The 21,752-nt window shown below is 38.2% G+C and overlaps 2 protein-coding genes across 2 annotated transcripts in view; one reads left to right on the plus strand and one right to left on the minus strand.

Annotated features, from left to right (window-relative positions):
- RNF150 (ring finger protein 150) overlaps positions 1–21,752 on the plus strand; it is a 240,066-nt gene that overhangs the window by 125,141 nt on the left and 93,173 nt on the right. The gene's annotated exons all lie outside the window — the stretch shown is intronic.
- LOC133092367 (ATP-dependent RNA helicase DDX50-like) lies at positions 14,182–16,509 on the minus strand. The gene is given in 4 exon segments (XM_061191652.1): positions 14,182–15,225; positions 15,228–15,830; positions 15,832–16,312; positions 16,424–16,509. Coding segments are annotated over 4 exon segments (2,214 nt in total).

Below are 21,752 nucleotides of genomic sequence, written 5' to 3' on the forward strand. Positions count from 1 at the left end.
CAGTGCCTGGTTGAAGTCAGTCTATTCAAGCAGGATAAAGACCTTAGAGAAATCATAAACGATCTTATTTCTCCAGGCCACATAAACACCTAGGAAGATCAGGGGCACTCACTATGATCAAGGAAGTTCTGGCTCCCATTGCATGGCCCTGGGAGGCCTACTCTAAAACTATGTCCTATTGCCACCTTCACTATGGTAGGCAGCATGGTGCCCCCTCCCCCCAAAGAGGTCCACATCCTAGTCTTCAGAACCTGTGAATGTGTTGTCTTATATGGCACAAGGAACTATGCAGATGTAATTAAGTTAAGGATCTCGAGATAGGGAAATTATCCTGGCTTATCCAATGTAATTATAAGCATCTTATAAAAGGGAGGCATGAGGATCAGAGAAAGAGGAAGAGATGTGATAAGGAAAACAAAGGTTGGGGTGATGTGACCACAAGCCAAGGAATTCAGGCAGCCTCTAGGAGCTGGAAAAGCCAAGGAAACAGGTTCTCCCTAGAGCCTCCAGAAGGAGCCCAGCCCTGCGGACACCTTGACGTTAGCCCAGTGACACCCATTTCAGACTTCTGATGTCTAAAACTGTAAGTTAATGAATTAGTATTGTTTTAAGCCACCAAGTTTGTGGTAATGTGTCACAGCAGCAATAGGAAACGAATATACCCACCAAGACGGATTTTGACACCTGTAGGGAAGATGCGTCACTCCCGAGGGCGTCACCGCCCCATCCTCTCTGCCTCTCATGGATCCTGGGGAGGACAGTGGATCCCACTGTTCCTGGTCACCTGCTGCTCTGTTCCAAAGGTCATCCCTCCACTCCTGTGTGGGAGGACACAGCGCATGGAATCCCGGCTCTTTTCCCCAACAAGAAGCAGAGCCCTTTCCATGTAGCACTGACACCAACTTCCAGAGTTGCCCCTGGGGAAGTGGTGGGGGAGGATTGCTAGTTAATATGCCCAGCTCACCCTATGAAATAGGTGTTTCTGAGTGCCTCCACCCCACCAGGGAGGACCAGGGTCAGAGAGCCTTGTCATGCCCAGGAAAGCTTCCCTCACCCAGTTCAAGGTGGAGCATACCATGGTCTTCCCTGGGCTGCTCTGGAACAGACCGTGAACCCCTCTCCTGCTACAGCGCAGGTGCAAGACCCAGGCCAGCTGACCATGCTGCAGCCTCCTTTTCCTCTCTCAAGCCTGCCCCAGAGATACAGCTCTACTGCCCAGCCTTCTGCTTTATCTTCCTTCTCTTCCCAATCCCGTGTTAACTCTTTATCTCCTGATCCCTAGCAAGTTTGTCTGACAGTTCCTGTGCATGCAGATGGAAATTCTGAGGCTGAGAAAAAGGTACATTAAAATGCACCCAAGTATACTAAAATTTTAAATAAAGAGAACTCAAGTTGGAATCATTACCACACATTCTTTTTTCTTTTAAGTAGAATGGATCAATTTAATTTTATTAATTTATTTATTTTTAATCAAAGTATAGTTGAGTTACAATATTATATTCATTTCAGGTGTACAATATAGTGATTCAGTGTTTTTATAGATTATACTTCATTTAAAGTTATTACAAATCAATGGCTATATTTCTCTGTGCTGTACAATATCCTTATTGCTTATTTATTTTATGCACATTCATTTGTAGCAAGGAATCTAAGAACTTGAAGAATTTTTCATATTATCAATAAAATCCCTTCCTCCTGGGAAGAAGCCAGGTTTACTATATTGTATATATTTTCAGAAGACATTTTGATTTTGACTTTTTGTTTTTTTAAATATATACAATTTTTATTTGTTAATTATACTCCAATAAAACTGGAAAAAGTAACAACACCAGCCCCCAAAAAAAAATATCACCTTCTATATTTTGTTTGTGAAATTCATCTTTTGTTGAAAAACATCTGTAGTTCATATATTTTTGTTACTGTTTGTATTTCATGATATGGATATTCCACAAATGATTTATCCATCCTTTTGTTGTTAAGCATTTCAGTTGCTTCCAGTTTTTAACCTTTATAAATTTTTCTCCAATGAGCATCTTTGTCATGTCTTTTTAAATTTTTTATTGAACCATAGTTGATTTTACAATATTATATTAGTTTTAGGTGTACAGCACAGTGATTCCATGTTTTTATAGATTATACTCCATTTAAAGTTATTACAAAATAATGGCTGTATTTCCCTGTGCTGTACAATATATCTTTATTGCTTATTTATTTTGTACATAGTAGTTTGTGTCTCTTAATCCCATACACATATTTTGCCCCTTCTCCCTTCTCTCTCCACAGAAGACATTTTGCATTATTTTAAGAATTTTAGTTCTCGAATTGACTCCATTAAGATTTGGACTCTCTGAAGATGATTAACATGATTCCAGTCTTTCCACATTTGGTGTAATTATTCTATCATTACACTGGGGAAAAAAATCAAACATGCTTTTCTTTGCTCTCTAAATTTATCCTTTCGTTAATATTATTCCCTTATGACTTATCGTTCTTAAATTTCACTTAGAATATATTAATTTGTTTCAGATTTTGAAAGATGCTTTATCAGTTGCCAGCGACTCAAATATGTAACTATCTTTTGCCTTAGTTAGAATCTTATTTAAGGCTGAAGCCTTGACTTTCAGAGTGGTGTTTTCTAGTGAGGAAACGAAGTTTTACGGTTGTAATGTTAGAGTGGATCTGAGGCTTCAGAAACTAATATTTGCAAATGATTTTCCAAAGGAAAGTTGTTAGTGGAGTGAAGAAAGCTATCATTTTGTTTCACTTCAGAGTTGTCTACAAAAGAGAAAGCAAGTAGCAATTTCTAGAATAAGCAAAGGGAAACGATTAGCTTCAGATAATGAACACTCTGCATTGTCTGTGGAGGCATCATATGGAGAGCCTGTGATGGGTGTCTGAAGAAGCCTTTGGTTCCTTGATGTTTATGGTGCAGTCTGTGGGCATGTGTCAGCCAGTGAATATAAATGCCAAAATTGCCATGCATTAGCAGGGTTGTCTAGAAGAACCTAGCTATAATTTGGAAAATTCAAATAAAAAACAGATCCAAAAGAAAGGAAAAACAATTCTTTTTCATTTTGTTCATTTGTTCTTGATTTTTTTTTTCTTTCTTTTTTGGTTACTGGCCACTGTCTCTTTGTACAAGTAAGTCAGTGAATTTGCTCCCGTGTCTAAGGATTTTGGCAAAGCTCTCTCTGAACAAGAAGTGAAAGGCTCTTAATTTCTCTGGTTGGTAACCTATGACTGGCTGGGTCTTTCCAAAATCAGCCTGTCAGCATTCACCTGTAACTTGCTTCAACTATTGCCTCCAAAGCCAGATGATAAATAATTAATAAGTCCTCAAGATTTGTGTTTCATGTGGTTTAGGAAAAAAAACAAGAAGATAGAAAGATTGTTATTCGATGCTTCAGTTTACACAGTTAGTTGTTAATATTACAGGGTAAATGCCCAAGAGTTAGAATTATTGATATGAATATTTAAATGATTTTGCTTCTTCCAGGAAGATTAGCTTCTACAAAATGACAACATCCATCTGTAAGATAATAATTTATCTGTTACCAGTCTGTTACTTTCATCTTTCTGAATGTTTTTAAAGCCTACTTAGAAGCTGCCACCGGCTTCCTTTTTGTCTTGGGTAAACTTCCTAGGCCTCAGTTTTCTCTTTTGCAAAATATGGAGTTTGGACTTGTCAGGTGGTCTCTGGGTGGCTCCCTGAAGTAGAGCTCTGTGGTTCCACAAGAGTTCTCCATAGCTCTGCCCACATCAGGAATCTCCTCCGTGGACTTTCTGTGGATGAGATTAGGTAATCAGGAACCAGATCCCACCACCACCATCACGATAATAAAGCCTGTCTTGAAATTCCAACTGGATCCACATTACCTTAGCTTAAAAGCCTCTTGATGCTATTTTCCAAAAGTGATGTGATACATAGTTAGTAACCCTGGAAACCTCGCTGACACCAGCACCTGTGCGCCCCAGACCTTAGGGCCACTTTGGAAGCAGCCAGGGTCTGGGCAGCAATGGGGCTAAACCTCTATGGCTTGTGATAGCCTTTGCTGGAGGGGCAACCAAAATGCTTAGAATAAGGGCTCTCTTTTCCATTGTACGTATTCATGAGAACTACCAATCAGCGTTTTCAGTGTGTGGGGTGCTGGGTTGTTTGTGATGGTGGTGGTACTGTTTTGCTGTTATTTAATATATGTCTGCAAAATACAAATCAGAGACAGTTTTACAGTTGACTTTAAAAGTGAAAAGTCAAGTAAAATTTTCCCATTATTAGATTGCCGTGTAAGATAAGCCCCTGATAATTGCTGTATATTGAGCTTCAAAGAATTCAGGTCATATTGGAGCAGGAGGGCAGAGGGTTCCACGAGGGAATTGTTCCCGTATAAAAGACAAGTGGAACTAATGTGTTTGAGGATTATAGAAAATGTTATTTGTAAGCACGTGCAGAGAGAGTAGCATTGGGGGTGGAGGGAACAATGGAAATATGGAAAACCAGGCAAATGGAAGAATGATGCAATCATTAACTTCAGGAAGAATGAAGAAAAGGTGTATAATTGTAATATACTACCTGGCTCTACAATGAACAGTATTTGCATTGAATATTATTGATTCATCCAATGAGGGCCTAGTTGGGGATGTAGGGATGGAAGAGTGAATGTGAGTTAAGTCATCTACGATGACAGGATGTCAATAGAAAATGTCCAAAATTGATAATCCAAGAAATATTAGTATAAACATATTTGGAAATATGGAAGGAAATATGAGGGGAAGTATCAAGAAGAGTTGGTCCATCTGAGAAACACCAGTTTAAATGTATGAGCTTTGCAATGACAGAAAGTGTTTTACTAATAGAACATAAATTATATTTAAGAATGAATGTTTTTTGTCTCCTTTGAGAAAGAACAAAATCATTTCTTTTTTTTAATTTTTATTGGAATATAGTTGATTTACAGCATTGTGTTAGTTTCAGGTGTACAGCAAAGTGAATCAGTTATACATATACATATATCCACTCTTTTTTTAGATTCTTTTCCCATATAGGTCATTACAGAGTATTGAGTAGAATTCCCTGTACTATGCAGTAGGTTCTTATTAGTTATCTATTTTTTATGTAGCAGTGTGTATATGTCAATCCCAGTCTCCCAATTTATCCCTTCCCCCCTTATCCCCTGGTAACCACAATGGGGCATCACCTCACACCAGTCAGAATGGCCATCATCAAAAAATCTACAAACAATAAATGCTGAGAGGGTGTGGAGAAAAGGGAACCCTCTTGCACTGTTGGTGGGAATGTAAATTGGTACAGCCACTATGGAAAACAGCATGGAGGTTCCTTAAAAAACTAAAAATAGAGCTACCATATGGCCCAGCAATCCCACTCCTAGGCATATATTCAGAGAAAACCATAATTCGAAAAGATACATGCACCCCAATGTTCATTGCAGCTCTGTTTACAATAGCCAGGGCATGGAAGCAACCTAAATGTCCAGCAACAGAAGAATGGATAAAGATGTGGGATATATATACGATGGAATATTACTCAGCCATAAAAAAGAACAAAATAACGCCATTTGCAGCAACATGGATGGACCTAGAGATTGTCATACTGAGCGAAGTAAGTCAGAAAGACAGATGATATCGCTCATATGTGGAATCTAAAAAAGGGTACAAATGAACTTATTTACAAAATCATTTCTAACCTTTAAAAAGTCACCTAACCTGGTTAGTCCATATTTCCCTCATCTGTAAAATGAAGGAGAAGATGATGTCAGGGTGGATGATGAGGCCTCTTCTAGGACCTTATTGCCTGATTATTTTATCCCATTCAAGTCTAGAAAGCTGACATCGGCAGAGCATTTACTTCAATGTTCAGGCAGAGCAAGCTTTGTAGGCTTTTAAAGAGGATAACATTGTTTCTTAAATCACTTTCTGTAATTAACTTTAATATCAGTAATCTATTCATGTAAGAAAACAGCTACTTTCCATGAGAAAGTTTTTTATGCCTTTACTTTTTATTTTGCTCTTAAGTTTGGCTTCAATATTACTACCAAACTTGTGACATTCCTTTTGAAATGTCAACCCCTTAAGAAAAGAGAGTGTTATTTCTTCGTCTTAATCTTTTTATATAGCCATGATTTTACCCATAGGCTAGCAAATGTAAGCTGTGGGTAACGTGACTGAGCAGCGCCATCCAATAGAAAAATAATGTGAGCCACATATGTAATTTAACTTTCTAGTAGACACATTTTTAAAATAAAAAGGAAAGAGAAACAGGAAAAATTAAATTTAGTATATTTAATGTAACCCAATTATCAAAAATGTTATCATTTCAATATCTTATCAGTGTTAAATATCTCATTATTGTCAAATATTAATAATTTCTAATGATATTTTTCATGCTAGTCTTCAGATTCCAGTGTGTACTCTACACTTCAGCACATCTCAATTTGGATGCTACATTTTCATCAGACATACTTGATCTGTATTTAGATTTTATAAAACTGACACTTGAAAAAAGTAGATTCTCCTACACAAGTTGTCTCAGACATACTTAGAAGTTTTCCAGTAATTGAGCTGAGTAATGGTTTTAAATTAAAATTTAAATTAACTAACATTAAAAATTCAATACCGCAGCCATACTAGCTACATTTCAAGTACTCAAGGGCAGCATGTGGCTAGTGGCTACCACGTTGGACAGCAGGCCTTATAGAATGACTGATGTGTTCAGTGATTTCAGTGGATGCTCAATATCCAAAGAATATCCTTCTCCCTTAAGGGTAGAGATGGGAGAGAAGGATGGTTGACTCTCCCTTCAGATAGGTGGTTTGAATGGTAGTTTTCAGTAGCTATATGTGACTACAACTATATGAGGACAAGTGGGCATGAGAAAGTATGAAAGAGCTACTTCTGCTAAATGATTTTTTTTTTTTAGTTAAAAAATAGGTGGGGAAGAGTTCATGTTTTTGCTTTTGGTTTTTTTTCTGTGTGTAAACCTCTTGAAGAGTGATATTTATGAAGCAGTATATGTCACTAAAGTACAAGCCAGTAGAGCAAATATTTAGGATATCAGAACACTGTAAAGAAAGAAAAGAAGAAAAGTAGTACTTTTGGCACAGCTTGGGTTTACCCAGAAGCAGACCTAAGGCAAGGATTCAAGTACAAACCATTTATGTGAGAGGTGATTCCAGGAAACACCAGTTGGGGAATGGAGAAATGTGGCAGGGAAGGAAAGAAGCCAATAAAGTGTGTGTTATTAAGCAAGTTACTACCATGAGCCACTGAAATTTAATCCCACTGGGGAGCTCTGGGAAATGGCTTGGAAATGTGCCACAAAGTTCTACCAGCACAGGGAGGAGGGAGCTGAGGTATTTATGCGCCAGCTTCCTCAGTCACTAGCTCAAGACTGCTCTCCAGTGGTGGTAATTCCTCCTTACCCACACACAGTCCTGATTCTAGTGGTCAAGGAAAACCATTTACTCAAAGAAATCCAGGTGCTGGCAATTGAAAGTCAGGACAGTGTATACTAAAATGATATGGGCTAGCAGGTATGGGTGGGTAATGGACAGTATCTGCTGCAGACACTCTTTGACTTACAGTGTAGAATGTATTGAACAAAGGACAAGAGAGGTATATTTCATATCTGTGAAGCTTTTTCAAAATGCATACTCAATTTCCCAACCTTCTCCCCTTCCTAGACCTGAGATCCTGATAAAGTGGACCCACTTCTCCCTGTCCTGAGATCTACTGATAGAGGCATAAAGACCAAGGAGCCTTATAAACTTAATTCACTTACCTGTTCGTCTAAAAGCATTTCACACCAATGTCTATCACAACCAGTTGCTAGAATTTATGGGTCCAGCCAAAGGACATGCAGTGTTTTCCATTTTGGAGTTTGGGCTCTGAGAAGCCGTTTACTATCCACCAAGGTATATCATCAAGTTCTGTCATCTTTGATATGTTTTCTCAATATATTAACAGTTGGTCTTTTAACTGACCTTAATATTATTTGTTGAATTCATAATCCATGTCATCTTACCACAGGGAAAACTATGTGGGAACTCCCAGCTTCTAGAAACCAAAACAAATAATTTCTCTTAAGAAAGGGATTTTCCAATCTGAACTTTTAATAAAGGGAATTTTCACTTCTAGTTTTCAAAGACTACTGAAAACAACTTTGGAGAATACTAAAAAGAAACTAGAGATGAATCAAGTAAGGTAATGAAGCATTTAATAATTATGCAATGAATTGAGAATTCTGGGCCATTTCTACCAAACAAATAAGAAAAATTATGAAAAGATATGATTCATATATATTTCTCTATTCTATGCAGTGGTACATAAAATAAATATCTAAAAGTTCACTAGATCCAAGATAATATGATTGTTTTTAAATTGTAATTATAAGTTCTGGCCATGCAATGTTAAAAATAGTCCAGTGGGGAATAATTGATGTGATTTTTTCCCAGTAGTTCAAAGCAGAACAAAACACAAATCCATGTTTGTGTTGATTATGTGACTGTTTCAAACTAAAAATTATCCAATTTTTATTTTTCACTACCTTAAGAGAGCAACATGAGATGGGCCATTAATTGCTGACCCAGTTATGTTCACTTTTCCTTTGAAGATTAATTTTTGATTTAAATGCTACAGAGTTTCCTTTCATTGACCAACGTGAGGTCATGTTGTAGAAACGGGAATTTGCTCAGCATAAGCCTTGTGGCCCCAAGCTATTTCGAGCTGTCCCTGTAGTATTCAGGTGCTCTAGGTTGTCCAGAAGCTCATCCTTTGTTTCTGGGCCCCAGTGGAAGCCAAGGTTGGTGTGCTCCTTCCCACCCCTACCTACCTCCTCTGGTCTAAATGCAAGTTTTACACTGTCTGGAATGTTTTAAGTAATTATTTGATAGATGAAATACATGATATAATAACTATAAATATTTATTGACTACTTACTATGCTCTGGGTTCTTTATATGCATTATCTCATTTAATCCTCACTCAACCCTTTGGATTAGGTACACTTACTATTAGAGTTTTGGAGATAATGAACCTGAAGCTTAAAGATTTAGTAAATCTTCCAGGGTCACCAAGCTAGAAGTTATCGTAAATGAATCTGCTATTTAATTTCATTTATTAGATTACTAGGAAGAGAAAATGCTGGGGAGTTTTAATCTCTTGTAATCGCCTATCCTGCAATTCCATTATTCTGCTCCTTAATGAGACTTACATGTATATTGGTTTTTGTACAAACGAAAACTAGAACTTAAAACATTTTATATGTAAGCAGAAGGTTCTCTAAGCATGATTATTTGCTCCAATAAAAACTGAATTATTGTAAAAGTCAATTTAGTGTTCTGTGATTTGTCTTATGTCAGCCTGAACTCTGTATCATTTTTAACCATTCAGAATTCTCACAAAAACTAGAAGTAAGTTATTTATGATTCTGATTTACTGAATATGTTCCAAGAAAATGCTTACAGGTCAGGCTATAAATAAAATACGTTATTTTATATTCATCACTCCCCCTACAGTTATCACAAATTCACAGAAAATTCTGCACACTTGTAAATTAGGAAAAAATATAAAATTTTTTAAAAGCCTGAGTCATTGATCATCTCAAGTGTGGCTGAGGAACCAACATCAGTGAGTTAATTAAGTTACTAGAGCTTTTCCAAGGAAAATAAAGTTAGCTATTGTGAGCATCTCCTTTAAAAAATTTTTGACCTCATGAAAGTTAGTTGTTATTGAGTGTCTGCCTCTAAGTATAGTAACAAATCTCCACTTAAGGGATCTGGTGCATAATTAAAGTGCGCTTTAGAATGAAACAAAAAATAGCAGACTCACAGATACAGAGAACAAACTAGTGGCTACCCATGGGGAGAGGGAAGGGGGGGCAATACAGGGGTAGGGGGAAAAAAGGTTATTATAGGATTATATGGAATAGTGTGTGAAACTTTCAAAAATTGTGAACACTGTAGAATTAAAGAATCTTTCATTCAGGGGCTTCCCTGGTGGTGCAGTGGTTAGGAATCCACCTGCCAGTGCAGGGGACGTGGGTTCGAGCCCTGGTCCAGGAAGATCCCACATGCCAAGGAGCAACTGGGCCCATGCGCCACAACTACTGAGCCTGCGCTCTAGAGCCCGTGAGCCACAACTACTGAGCCCGCGTGCCACAACTACTGAAGCCCGCATGCCTAGAGCCTGTGTTCCACAACAAGAGAAGCCACCGCAATGAGAAGCCTGCGCACTGCAACAAAGAGTAACCCCTGCTCGCCACAACTAGAGAAAGCCCGCGCGCAGCAACGAAGACCCAATGCAGCCAAAAATAAATAAAATAAATTTATTAAAAATAAATAATAATAATAAAAAGAATCTTTCATTCAAAAAAGAAAAAGTACCTAGTCCATATGGCTGACATATATTAAGTAATAAGTTATGATTTTGGCTTCATTTAAAAAAATAAAGTGCACTTTAGTAACACCCGGAGTTTGATATATTTCAAGTGGTCAGCAAAGCATTGAGGGAGCACAGATGACCAGTTTTTACCCAACAACTCAGATGAACCTTTAATATTTTGAACTTAGAGGTCTTCTGGAGAAAAAATGTCAGTTGGTTTGCACTGCGGGTTATCAGTTTGGTTCCTGAATGATCAATTTCTACACTCCTGAAGTCATCCTACTGTGAATTTGTTTTTATCCCCTGAAAACTATTTTTATTGTCCAGACTAAGACTGTGTCCCAGACAACATCTTTCCCATCCCCAACAAGTATAGTAGTACATGGGTTTCAGGATACATCTGGCAGTGGTAAGACAATAATACCAATAAAACTTAACATCTGTATTGTGGTTTTTATATGGCAGGCTCTGTGCTAAGTTCTTCACTGTGAATTACCTCATTTAATAATAAGACAGGATATTTCCCTCTGATGGGTATTTTTTCTCAGTGACTCCTGCAGTAAGATAGCTAATAGAGAATGTGGGTGGGAAGGGGTGTACAGGAGGTTTGAGGAGAGATATAAAGATATGAGGTCATCACTTGGACAAAGGGAAAGCAGGTCCAGAATAGAGTAGAACAGGTGTTCTACATTATGCTGAGTGAAAAAAAGCCAAAGGCCAATCTCAAAGGATTGCATACTGCATGATTCCATTTATATAACATTCTAGAAATGACAGAATTATAGAGATGGAGAACAGATAAGTGGACATCAGGGGCTAGCTAGGGAAGGGGAAGGAGAGGGGAAGGGGTTCATTCGAGGAAAGGGATCATAAATTCAAAGTGAAAACAGCTGACTTGTGCGATTTTTCTCTTAGCCATGTTCCCATGATGAAGTGGAGGCATAGGAAAAGAAAATTTTGTAGGGCACATTCTATGGAGAAATGGAAGAGCAAGGGAGCTACGAGTATTTTTAGAGGAGTTCTTATAATTTTGGACCATGTGATCTAGGCTGGGTGAGGACAGAAGTGAAGCCCGGAGGGGGTTGATGGGTAGTAAGAAAGTGACATCTTTGAGATCAGAGGTGGTGCAATTTCTAGGAGTGACAAGGGCCAGAGTAAGACAGTGGGAATGTGTGTCTAAGAAGGACAGGAGGCAAAGGAGGGTCAATGGAGAAGAGGGGAAAAAACAGCCAACAGGCCGGAGGTTTGGGTGGATTATCCTTGTGAATACTAAAATTCCAGTCCATGAACAGATATTTGTACACTCATGTTCATAGCAGCATTATTCACAGTAGCCAAAATGTAGAAGCAACCCAAGTGTCCACTGATGGGTGAATAGATCAGTAAAATATAGTTAAGTACATACAATGGAACAGTATTCATTAATGTAACAGAAAGAAAATCTAACACATGCTGCGACATGAATGAACCTTGAGGACTTCATGTTAAATGAAAGTAGCCAGTCACAAAAAGACAAATGCTCTATGATTCTAGTTAAATGAGGTATCTATAGGAGTCAAATTCATAGAGACAGAAAGTAGAATCATGGATGCCAGGGCCTCAGAGGAGGGGAGAATATTGTATAATGGGTACTCAGCTTCAGTTCTGCAAGATGAAAAGAATCCTGGAGATGGATGGGGATGGTGGTTGCACGACAATGTGAATGTACTTAATGCCACTGAACTGTATACTTCCAATGGTTAAGATGGTGAATTTTATGTTATGTGTATTTTACCACAATTTTAAAAACCCTGTACATGAAAAAAATAAAATTCCAGTCCAAGGAAGATGACTGTTAGAAGCTAGGGGAGCTGAAGAGGGTGATAAAAGAGATGAACAGGAGGTTGGCAGGTGAGGCCAGGAGAGGGGAGAGAGAGTTATCCATCCAGGTGGAGAGAATCTCAAAAGTTAAGTGGTTTTTGAAGGTGAATAGGATGAGGTTAGGAGTAAAGGTTGGGAAGTAGCAAGATGGAGTATGGACACGCAACCATCTTCTGGCCCTGAGGTATGTGGGTTTAATAAAAATGTAAAAAAAAGACTTGCCCCTTGATCACAGTTCAGAGAAAGTAGTGTCCTCATAGGGCAGCCAGCTCAATCAAAGCAAAACGGTGGAGGATCAAAAGAGTGAAAGCATCATTCCCAGAAGAGATGGAAGCTACTAGAGAATTTGATTTAAATTTCCGAGACTTAAATTTCTGAGAGTCATAGAGGAAGGGTTTGAGGAGCAGGACATGGGTAGGAAGTTGGGTTGGACTAGATGATGGACAGAGCAGTGTAGCTATAAGGATCTGGGAGATAACTCATGACTTAGGAGGCCTAAACTTCAGCAGCGCGTCAGGTTGGGGATGGGGCCAGGTGACAGTAGGTTAGGCAATCCGTGATATTGAAGGGCCTGCCTGAATGGGAGGAGTCGCTGGCTCTCCTGTGGTGCTTGGGGCCATCTGAGCTTATTCATATTTCTCCTTAATCTTCTGGAAGAACAAAACTAGGGCCCCTGCCTTGCTTATTCCCAAGAAAACATGAGCAGGCAGAGTAGCTGATTCCACGAGGGACACATGAGCTCACGAGACAACTGAGGAGTATCACCATTATTAAAGAAGGTATGAGTAGATACCAACTGAGAAAGAGTGATTGAAAAGATGGACCACAAATATTAAGGGAAGAGTCTATGCAGCAGGAGCTAAATGCTGTTTAAAAAAATAAGAACCAATGGGAAACATTTAGTATGAAAAATACAATAGTTTAAATATTAAAGAACACAATAAATGAGATAAAATACAGAATGGATACAGCTAAAGACAAATTCATGAGCTGGAAGATCAGCTTGAGAAACTCTTCCATATGTCCGCCAGAATGGACAAAAGACACAATGAAATATCACTATATATCTATTATGATGGCTAAAGTTAAAATAGTGAGCATTCCAAATGCTGACAAGGGTGCTGAGAAACTGAATCACTCATATATTGCTGATGGGAATGTAAAATAATACAGCCACTCTGGAAAACAGTTTGGCAATTTCTTTTTAAAACCAAATATGCAGTTATCATACAACCTAACAATTGTATTACTTCTTGGCATTCATCCCAGAAAAAGGAAAACTTGTATTCATACAAAAACTTGTACACTAATGTTCATAGAAGCTTTTTAATAGCCAAAAACTGGAAATAACCCTTATGTCCATCAATGGGTGAATAGTTAAACTCTGGTGTACCATATTCCATACCATAGAATACTACTCAACAATGAGAGGGAATGAATTACTGATACATTCAACCTTACAACCTAGATGGATGTTAAGGACATTATCCTGAGTGAAAAAAAGCCAATCTCAAAAGGTATGATTCCATTTATATAACATTCTAGAAAAGACAAAATTAAAGAGATGGAGATACATAAGTGGACATCAGGGGTTAGAGAAGGGGAAAGAGAGGGAGAGGAAATTCCTTTATGGTGATGGAATATTTCAATATTTTAATTGTGGGTAGTAGTTATATGACTGTATATGTGTGATAAAATAGAGTTGTTTTTTTTTAAAGAGACAATAAAAGGAGGGTTTTTTATTCAAAGGTATAACGGGATAAGTAGATTTGTTTACAACCATTCTTGTGAAATACTTTTTAAAAAAATACAACCAACTTCTTTGCAAATAGCAGAAACAGACCTCAACTATGATGACCTAATTTTTGGTGGATAATGTACATGATTAGGCAGAAATAGGCAAGCTCACACTGGTAGATCAACTATCTCAGTCAAAACTCCATTTGTGGCCCCCGCTTCTTGATTGATTTCTGTCCCCACTTCGTCTTCTACCATCTTGTCGACTTCCTGACCGACTCCCCTGTGGACTCTGTCTACCTGACCGGCCATCAGATCAACCACCTGACCGGCCCGACCGGCCTGACCGGCCACTTGATGAGCCACTCCTCTGTCTGGAATTAGAAGATGTGTTTCCATCATAATATTCTTCAATTTCAGGCAACTTGGCTGGCACTGAGAGTATCCAGTCTGAATCATGCCACTCTGCCTGTAACCTTTCTGACTCAGTTGTGGGAACATCAAAGCAAATGCCCATATTTCCTTTTAGGAGGCACATTCTGGTAGTTTGGGACACAGCACTACTACTCAGCTTTCTGTTAAGTTCTTTCCAAGCACAGCTAACATCCTGTATTTCTTCTGGGCTTTCCAGAGTCATGGTCACAAACCCCTTATCAGAGGTGATTAAAGAACATGGTTCAAAACTTGATGTGCCAGAGATGTGGGCTAATGCTGCAGCCAGTGCATCCACTGCCCCTTTCTCTTCTATCAGTCTCTGAGCTGATGGACGGAAAAAATCAACAGCAGCATAAGAAACGGAAGCCAGAGACCTGATGGCATCCATGCTTTTAGATTTAACTAACTCCATTGTAGAAGGAACACCTACATGTTTAAAAGTAATTCCTGCTTTTTGTTCCACATATCTGAATTGACCTCTTTCTCTTGGTTGATAAAAACATACGCAAATCCCTGTCTGGCCAGCTCTATCTTTGCATCCAGAGCGATGAATATAGGACTCAACATCCTGTGAGGGTGGACTCTGAATCAGCAGGTCAACCTCAGGAATGTCCAAACCACGGGCAGCCACGTTGGTTGCCACCAAAACTTTAAAACTACCCTCTCTGAAGCCTTTCAGTGTAATTTCTCTTTGTGACTGTGTGATGTTGCCATGTAAACACTGGGCATTCTCTTTGATGTGTGGATTCATGGCCATTTCCGTTACATTCTTTTTGGTCTCACAGAAGATAATAGCCCTCTCCCTTCAGACCCGCTGTAGACTTGAAGGACATCTCCAATAACTGCTGGCCTCTGAGACCAATGGCACTGGATGGCCAGATGTTCCACAGTAGTTGCAGCCTTTTGAGTCATTTTCCCAACAAGGTCAACCTGTTCATATCTGGATTTCATGTATTTTTTTGCAACTTTGTATACCCACTGTGGGCAAGTTGCAGAAAAAAGTAAAGTCTGAGGATTGTCTTCAGAATCAGTTTTGTAGGATCTGTGGATAATATCTTCAACTTGTTCAGCAAAACCTAAATCTAACTTTTGATCCACTTCATCAAGCACAACGCGGTGCAGTTTAGAAAGATCTAATCAGCCGCCCTGCAGATGATCTTTGATATGACCAGGGGTCCCAACAAAGATGTCAGTACCATTTTGAATATGATTAACTTGGCTTTGATATGATGTTCCACCATAAAAACACGCCACGCTGAGTTTCCTACTTATATATTTGAAGTCTTTGGCTACTTGGTTTGCCAGTTCCCTTGTAGGAGCCAAAACAAGTACCTTTGGTGAGCGGCTTTTTTTAATTGTCTCTTGATTTCTTTGGAGTCTTTCAATCAAGGGGATGGCAAAAAAAGAATGTCTTTCCTGTTCCTGTCTGCGCTTGAGCAATTAAATCTTTTCCTTCATATACAGAACCAAAAGTCTGAACTTGAATAGGAGAGAGATATGTTACCCCTCGACCTTTCAGAAGCTTTATAGTCTCTTCAGAAATAGGGAAATTGGAGAAGGCTCCTTCTTTCTGTTCATGTGTTAGGGTCTCTTCTAGTTTATTATCACTTGATTTATGAGTAGAGCTATCTAAGGATGACACTCGCTTTGATTTTTTTTCATATTCATCAATATCTCCATTTGACAGATCTTTTCTTCTCGACTTATGAGATTTAGAAAATTCATCTGAAAGTCTGTTACATCCTTCCTCAGTGTCACCATTTAGCTTCTCTTTCATTTTAGCTCTTTTGGGTTTGGGAACATCCCGGTCATCTGCAACACCATTTCCTCTTGTTTCTGATTTCTCATCTGAGTCATAATGGTGCCTTGACTTCCTTCTATCACTCCAGCATTGTGTAATATGTTTTTGGCTTATCTTGTTTAAATCTTCATAACAGCCCTATAAGGGAAGTACAGGTCCATAATCCCTTATCCGAATTCCGACATCCATAGAGCTCTTTTGCCTCTCCTTCCTCTGGCTCTCGGTCTCCTCCAAAGGTGCCTCCGGCTCCATAATGTCCCCCCAGAGGAGTTTCCCAGGCATCATTCACCACCGCTGCCGCCACCTCCCTCTGGGTACGGTGGCCACAACCACCTACGGGCAGCCACCTGTCACAGAGTTTTATACAAAGACATTTTGGGTGTACTTTTGCCAAAACTAATGAAGTCTAAGTCCTATAATCTAGTTGATTGTATTGTGCCAATCAATTTCTTGTTTTGATAATGCACTATAATATGTAAGATGCCACCATTGGAGGGGGCTGGGAGATGGGTGCATGGGACCTCTGTGTATTATTTTTGCCACTTATTAGTTTATAATTATTTCAAAATAAAATTTTTTTAAATGAGAGGGTAAAGTATTAAAAAAATATGGTGACTAGAAAAATAAGTGCCACCAACAGGATAATAGGAATCACAGAGAAAAAATATAGGAGGAAATATTTCAATAAAGTATGAAGATAAATGTTTTAGAATTAAAGAAAGAATGAAATAGCTTGAATTGAAAGTGTTCATGTACTACCAAACTAATGGATGAATACTCATAAATAGACCTAGTGACATTTAAGAATATCAAAGACTATTCTCAAATGTAACTCCAAAAGGTTACAAAGAGGAAGAGCAGATCACTTCCAAACAACAAGCATCATGATGGCATCAGACTTCTCTACAGCAACAGTAGTGTAAGTGGATATAACCGTCATGAACACACATGCAGTTAACTACACAAACTCAAAGTACAGCAGCAACTGACAGAATTTCAGAGAGAAAACATATAGAGCAATAGTTGTATGAGACATTTTGACACTCCCCTTTGAGACAATCAAGCAGGTGAAAATAAACAGATACGGAAGATCTAAATATAATTAATAAGCTTAATCAATGAGATATGTATACACAGCAAATAATGTTTTCGAATACACTGTTTCTGAATACAAATGGAACATTTACCCCCAAAAAATATATTAGATGATTAAGGATCAATATCAAGAGACTGTGTTCCTTTGACCATAATGCAACAATAGCAAAATAATAATGATTGCAAGTGGATAACTTTAAAAATCACATATGTTTAGAAACTAAATACATAATACTGAAAAACCCTTTGGCTGAAATAAAATCTGCTTCTTCAGAAATTTTTGATGTCTTACAAAGAAACTTTATTGTATAGTTTTCTTCATATAAGGCTAGTATTTATTAGGTTTATCCTTAGATATTTTATGACTTCTGCTGCTATATGTATAGATCACTTTTTCCATTACATATTCTGGTTAGGTATTACTGGTGTATAGGAACCTCCTAATTTTTGTATGTTGATCTTGAATCTTATATTTTACTGAGCATTCTCCTAATTTTAATAGCTGAGTTATCTTGGCTTTTTTAGGTGGTCATGTGATCTGTCAAATAATGACAGTTTATACTCTTCCTTTCCAAGATTTACCACTTTAATTCCTATGTTTCTTTGCACCAAATATTACTTCTACTTTAAATATTGGCTCATCCTTGTCTTATTCATGATTTGAATTGAAAACTTCTAATGTTTCTTCCATTTAGTGTACTATTTCTGGAAGATACTTTATATCATATTAAGTAAGTTTCCATATATTTCTCTTAATAAGAATCAGAATGGGTACCATTCCCAACATATGGCTTAGGTCTCTAAGAAGCTGGCTGCTGTACATCTCTCCATGTTAAGTCAGAGAAAAGGAGAGAGGATCTGGGGTGCACATACTCAGCCCTTTTATGGATAAGACCTTGGAGTAGCAAACGTCATCTCCACTCAACATCTCAATGGCCAGATGTTCATCACATAGCCATATCTAGCTGCAAGGGAGGCTACTGACGATTAATGCTTTTCACTCAACAACCCGTGCCCATCTGAGACACTAATATCATAGAAGTGCAAGAGAGCAGATGTTGGAGGACAGCTAGCTACACCAGATAATCATATGTTGTATTCCTTTGTTAATGTACTGAAACGCATTAACACATTTGTTTTAATTCCCCCCAAAAAGGAATTTTAATGTTTTATTCTCTGGAACAAACCTGGAATCTTTAGTAGATACTCAATATCAGATTTTATTTGTTTTACTGATGTGATGAAGGAAAGACACAGTGTTCTAAATGTTTATCTAAATCTTTTTTCAGATGTATAATGTACCTTGTTTACAGTAATGCCCTTATTTTCAATGTACATACCTGATTCTCTTGTCAAAAATGTATTTGACCTCTTTACTGTTACTCTTCCTGTTTTCACACTAGGTACTCAAACCACTTCTCAAATGAATATTTTACCATTTTGAAATTTATTTACTTTTGAGGCTCCCTCCCCTGTTGGTCCAGGAATAATTCCTGGAAAGCTGTGGAATGGAGAGAATTGTGGGATGTGCTTATGCATAAAATATAGCACTCACAGTGATGTGTTAAGGTTTGGGGTGAGACATTCACCGGCAGTCTGATAGTTGCTACCCTTGTTTCTCCCTGCGTGCAAACTTTCATTTACACAGAAAAACTGTATTTGAAAATATTCTAGGCCTATGGTCTTATTTCCAAAGTTCATTGAACATTAGCTCTTTACTCCATAGGGCTTCTGTCATAAAGTCTGGTCTACTTTTCCATCTGATGCTGGGCTAGACAGACACCTCAAAATCCTTTTACTCTTCCCTCTTAAACTCTTGAACCTATCATGGATTGAAAACTAGTGGCCCAAAGACTAACTCCAGGTGCTTTCCAGTTAAAAAAAAAAAACAAACCAACCTTTAGATGGATGTGTGTTATTTTCTTCTCAAATCATCTCATTTCCTGTTGTCTTTTCACCGGGCTTATATTTAGATTCCTGGCCTGTCACCTGTAGGATTTGCATTTATGATTCTCTGCCAGGAATAGCCCAAGGCAGCCATCTCTCTGCATTCTAAGCCCTGGACTCTTTTTTTTTTTTTTTTTTAACATCTTTATTGGAGTATAATTGCTTTACAATGGTGTGTTAGTTTCTGCTTTATAACAAAGTGAATCAGTTATACATATACATATGTCCCCATATCTCTTCCCTCTTGCATCTGCCTCCCTATCCCATTTAACACACAACTCATCTCCTCTTTGGGGAAGCTTTCTCTGCCCGCCTCTCTTCCTCTGTGGTTGGTTTGCCATGTGGCTCTCCAGAGTCAAGATAACCCAAACACAAGGCACTCTCCTCCTAAATACACCTCCTCACTTGGTTGTCTCAGTTAAGATGCATCCAGAGAGGTAGACCAAATAACCTCTAATTAGACTCTTAATCTATTACCAAACAATAAGTATAAAAAAACCTATGAATAAGTTTTAAACTTTTTTGGAAATATTTTCAGACTTACAGAAAAGTTGTAAAACAAAACCTTCTTGTACATCCTTTACTGAGCTTCCCCTAATCATTAACACATTTTCTAATGTTAAATCACCCTCACCTTCCTAGGATAAATCCCCTGGGTCATGAAGAGTTTTTACTATATGGTTGGAATCTATTTGTGAGTGCTTTATTTTTGCATCTGTGTTTGTTAAAAATAATTTTTAAATTAATGCAGAAAGTGATAATACTTTACATTTCTGTGGTACTTTGCAGGCTTTGTAAATCATTTCACATACATTATCTCACTTGAGAATAGATAATAATCTATTAAAAGAGCTGACTCTTTTAAAAAAAAAGTAGATATTAAGTGTATAAATAAAAAATATCTACAAATGGAAACTGCAGGTTTCTCTTAGTATTGACTAAATTCTAAAGGGCCATCCACGGAACTAAAGTAAGGATTAAGGGAGAGAGGATGCAGAGAATTGAAAAAGGATTTTTGCTCACATGAACTTAGGAGGGATTTTATCACCCTCCAAGATGCACAGGAAGGAATGAGGCTGCCAGCTCTGTAAAATATCTAGCCCTTTGGTGGTTTTCTAAACATTCTATTAACACAGTGTTTAAACAACCTGGTTTTGAATTCATAAGTAAAGGATTTCCTGGTTATTCAACATTCTTTGGCTTTTTGAACTTTTGTTTTGATTCCTTACTTATCTGCATGTACCAAATTAGATGATGGCAATTGAGCCCTCTCCCGGGAAAAGGAAGCACTAAAACTACAGGCTACTCCTGCTGTTTAACTGGCAGCAGGGTCCTGTGTGTCCTGGCCACACGTTCTCTCGCAGGGCTGAAGAGTTTTTCCAGGATACACGATAATTACACAGCAGCGATCACTCAGAAGTAGAAAGTGCCTTTGGGAGGAAAATAGATGGTAGGCTGACATCATTTTGCAAAAAGAGACACTCTATATTACAGTGACTAGGAGTCAGAGTATACATAGAATTGCCCAAATGGCAGGACCTCTTTGTAGATTTTACCCATACAAAATATGCTTTTTTTTTTTTATGAATGGCTGTTATATGTTTAATTTTTTCATTTAACATATGAAGTGGACATTTTTCCAAGTATGTTTGGATAGCATGAGTTTTTTTTGTTTTGTTTTGTTTTAACATCTTTATTAGAGTATAATTGCTTTACAATGGTATGTCAGTTTCTGCTTTATAACAAAGTGAATCAGTTATACATATACATATATCCCCATATCTCCTCCCTCTTGCGTCTCCCTCCCACCCTCTCTATCCCACCCCTCTAGGTGGTCACAAAGCACCGAGCTGATCTCCCTGTGCTATGCGGCTGCTTCCCACTAGCTATCTATTTTACATTTGGTAGTGTATATAATCTATGACACACAAGAGGCTCGGGGAAGAGAAGTTAACAAAAAGCATATTTTGATATACACTACCAAAATATGCTTTTTGTTAACTTCTCTTCCCTGAGCCTCAGAGCCTCCTGTGTGTCATAGATTAGATGCTTAAGGCAGCACTTAACTCTGAGGAGATCTCTCAGCTGGGCTTTCAGCGCTGTCTCCCCCATCACCCCCACTTCTCCCCTCGCTCCCTCCTCACGTACACCCTCAGAAGCAATTACACTACAACCTACCTGGGGAGAATCTGCTGGCTTCTCTGGGACGCTAGCTGCATCTTCAAAATGAAGCAAAGATCTGGGAATTGTCTGAAAACTCACATTGGTTCACATGTCTTATTTGAACAGATTAGATCCTATAGCAGCTTTTGGTCCTAGATTTTGTGCATTGATCAGACTGCTCAGATAATTCATCAGGTCCACTTTGTACCATTTTTGGACACCCTAAATACCTAAATTCTTAATGACTATTTCTATTGGGATAAATGGATACCCTCAGTATCTCTTTTTATCACGCACAGTAATAGCCTAAAGTGCATGGA

The sequence above is a fragment of the Eubalaena glacialis genome, chromosome 5, assembly GCF_028564815.1.
Source record: "Eubalaena glacialis isolate mEubGla1 chromosome 5, mEubGla1.1.hap2.+ XY, whole genome shotgun sequence".
NCBI lineage: Eukaryota > Metazoa > Chordata > Mammalia > Artiodactyla > Balaenidae > Eubalaena > Eubalaena glacialis.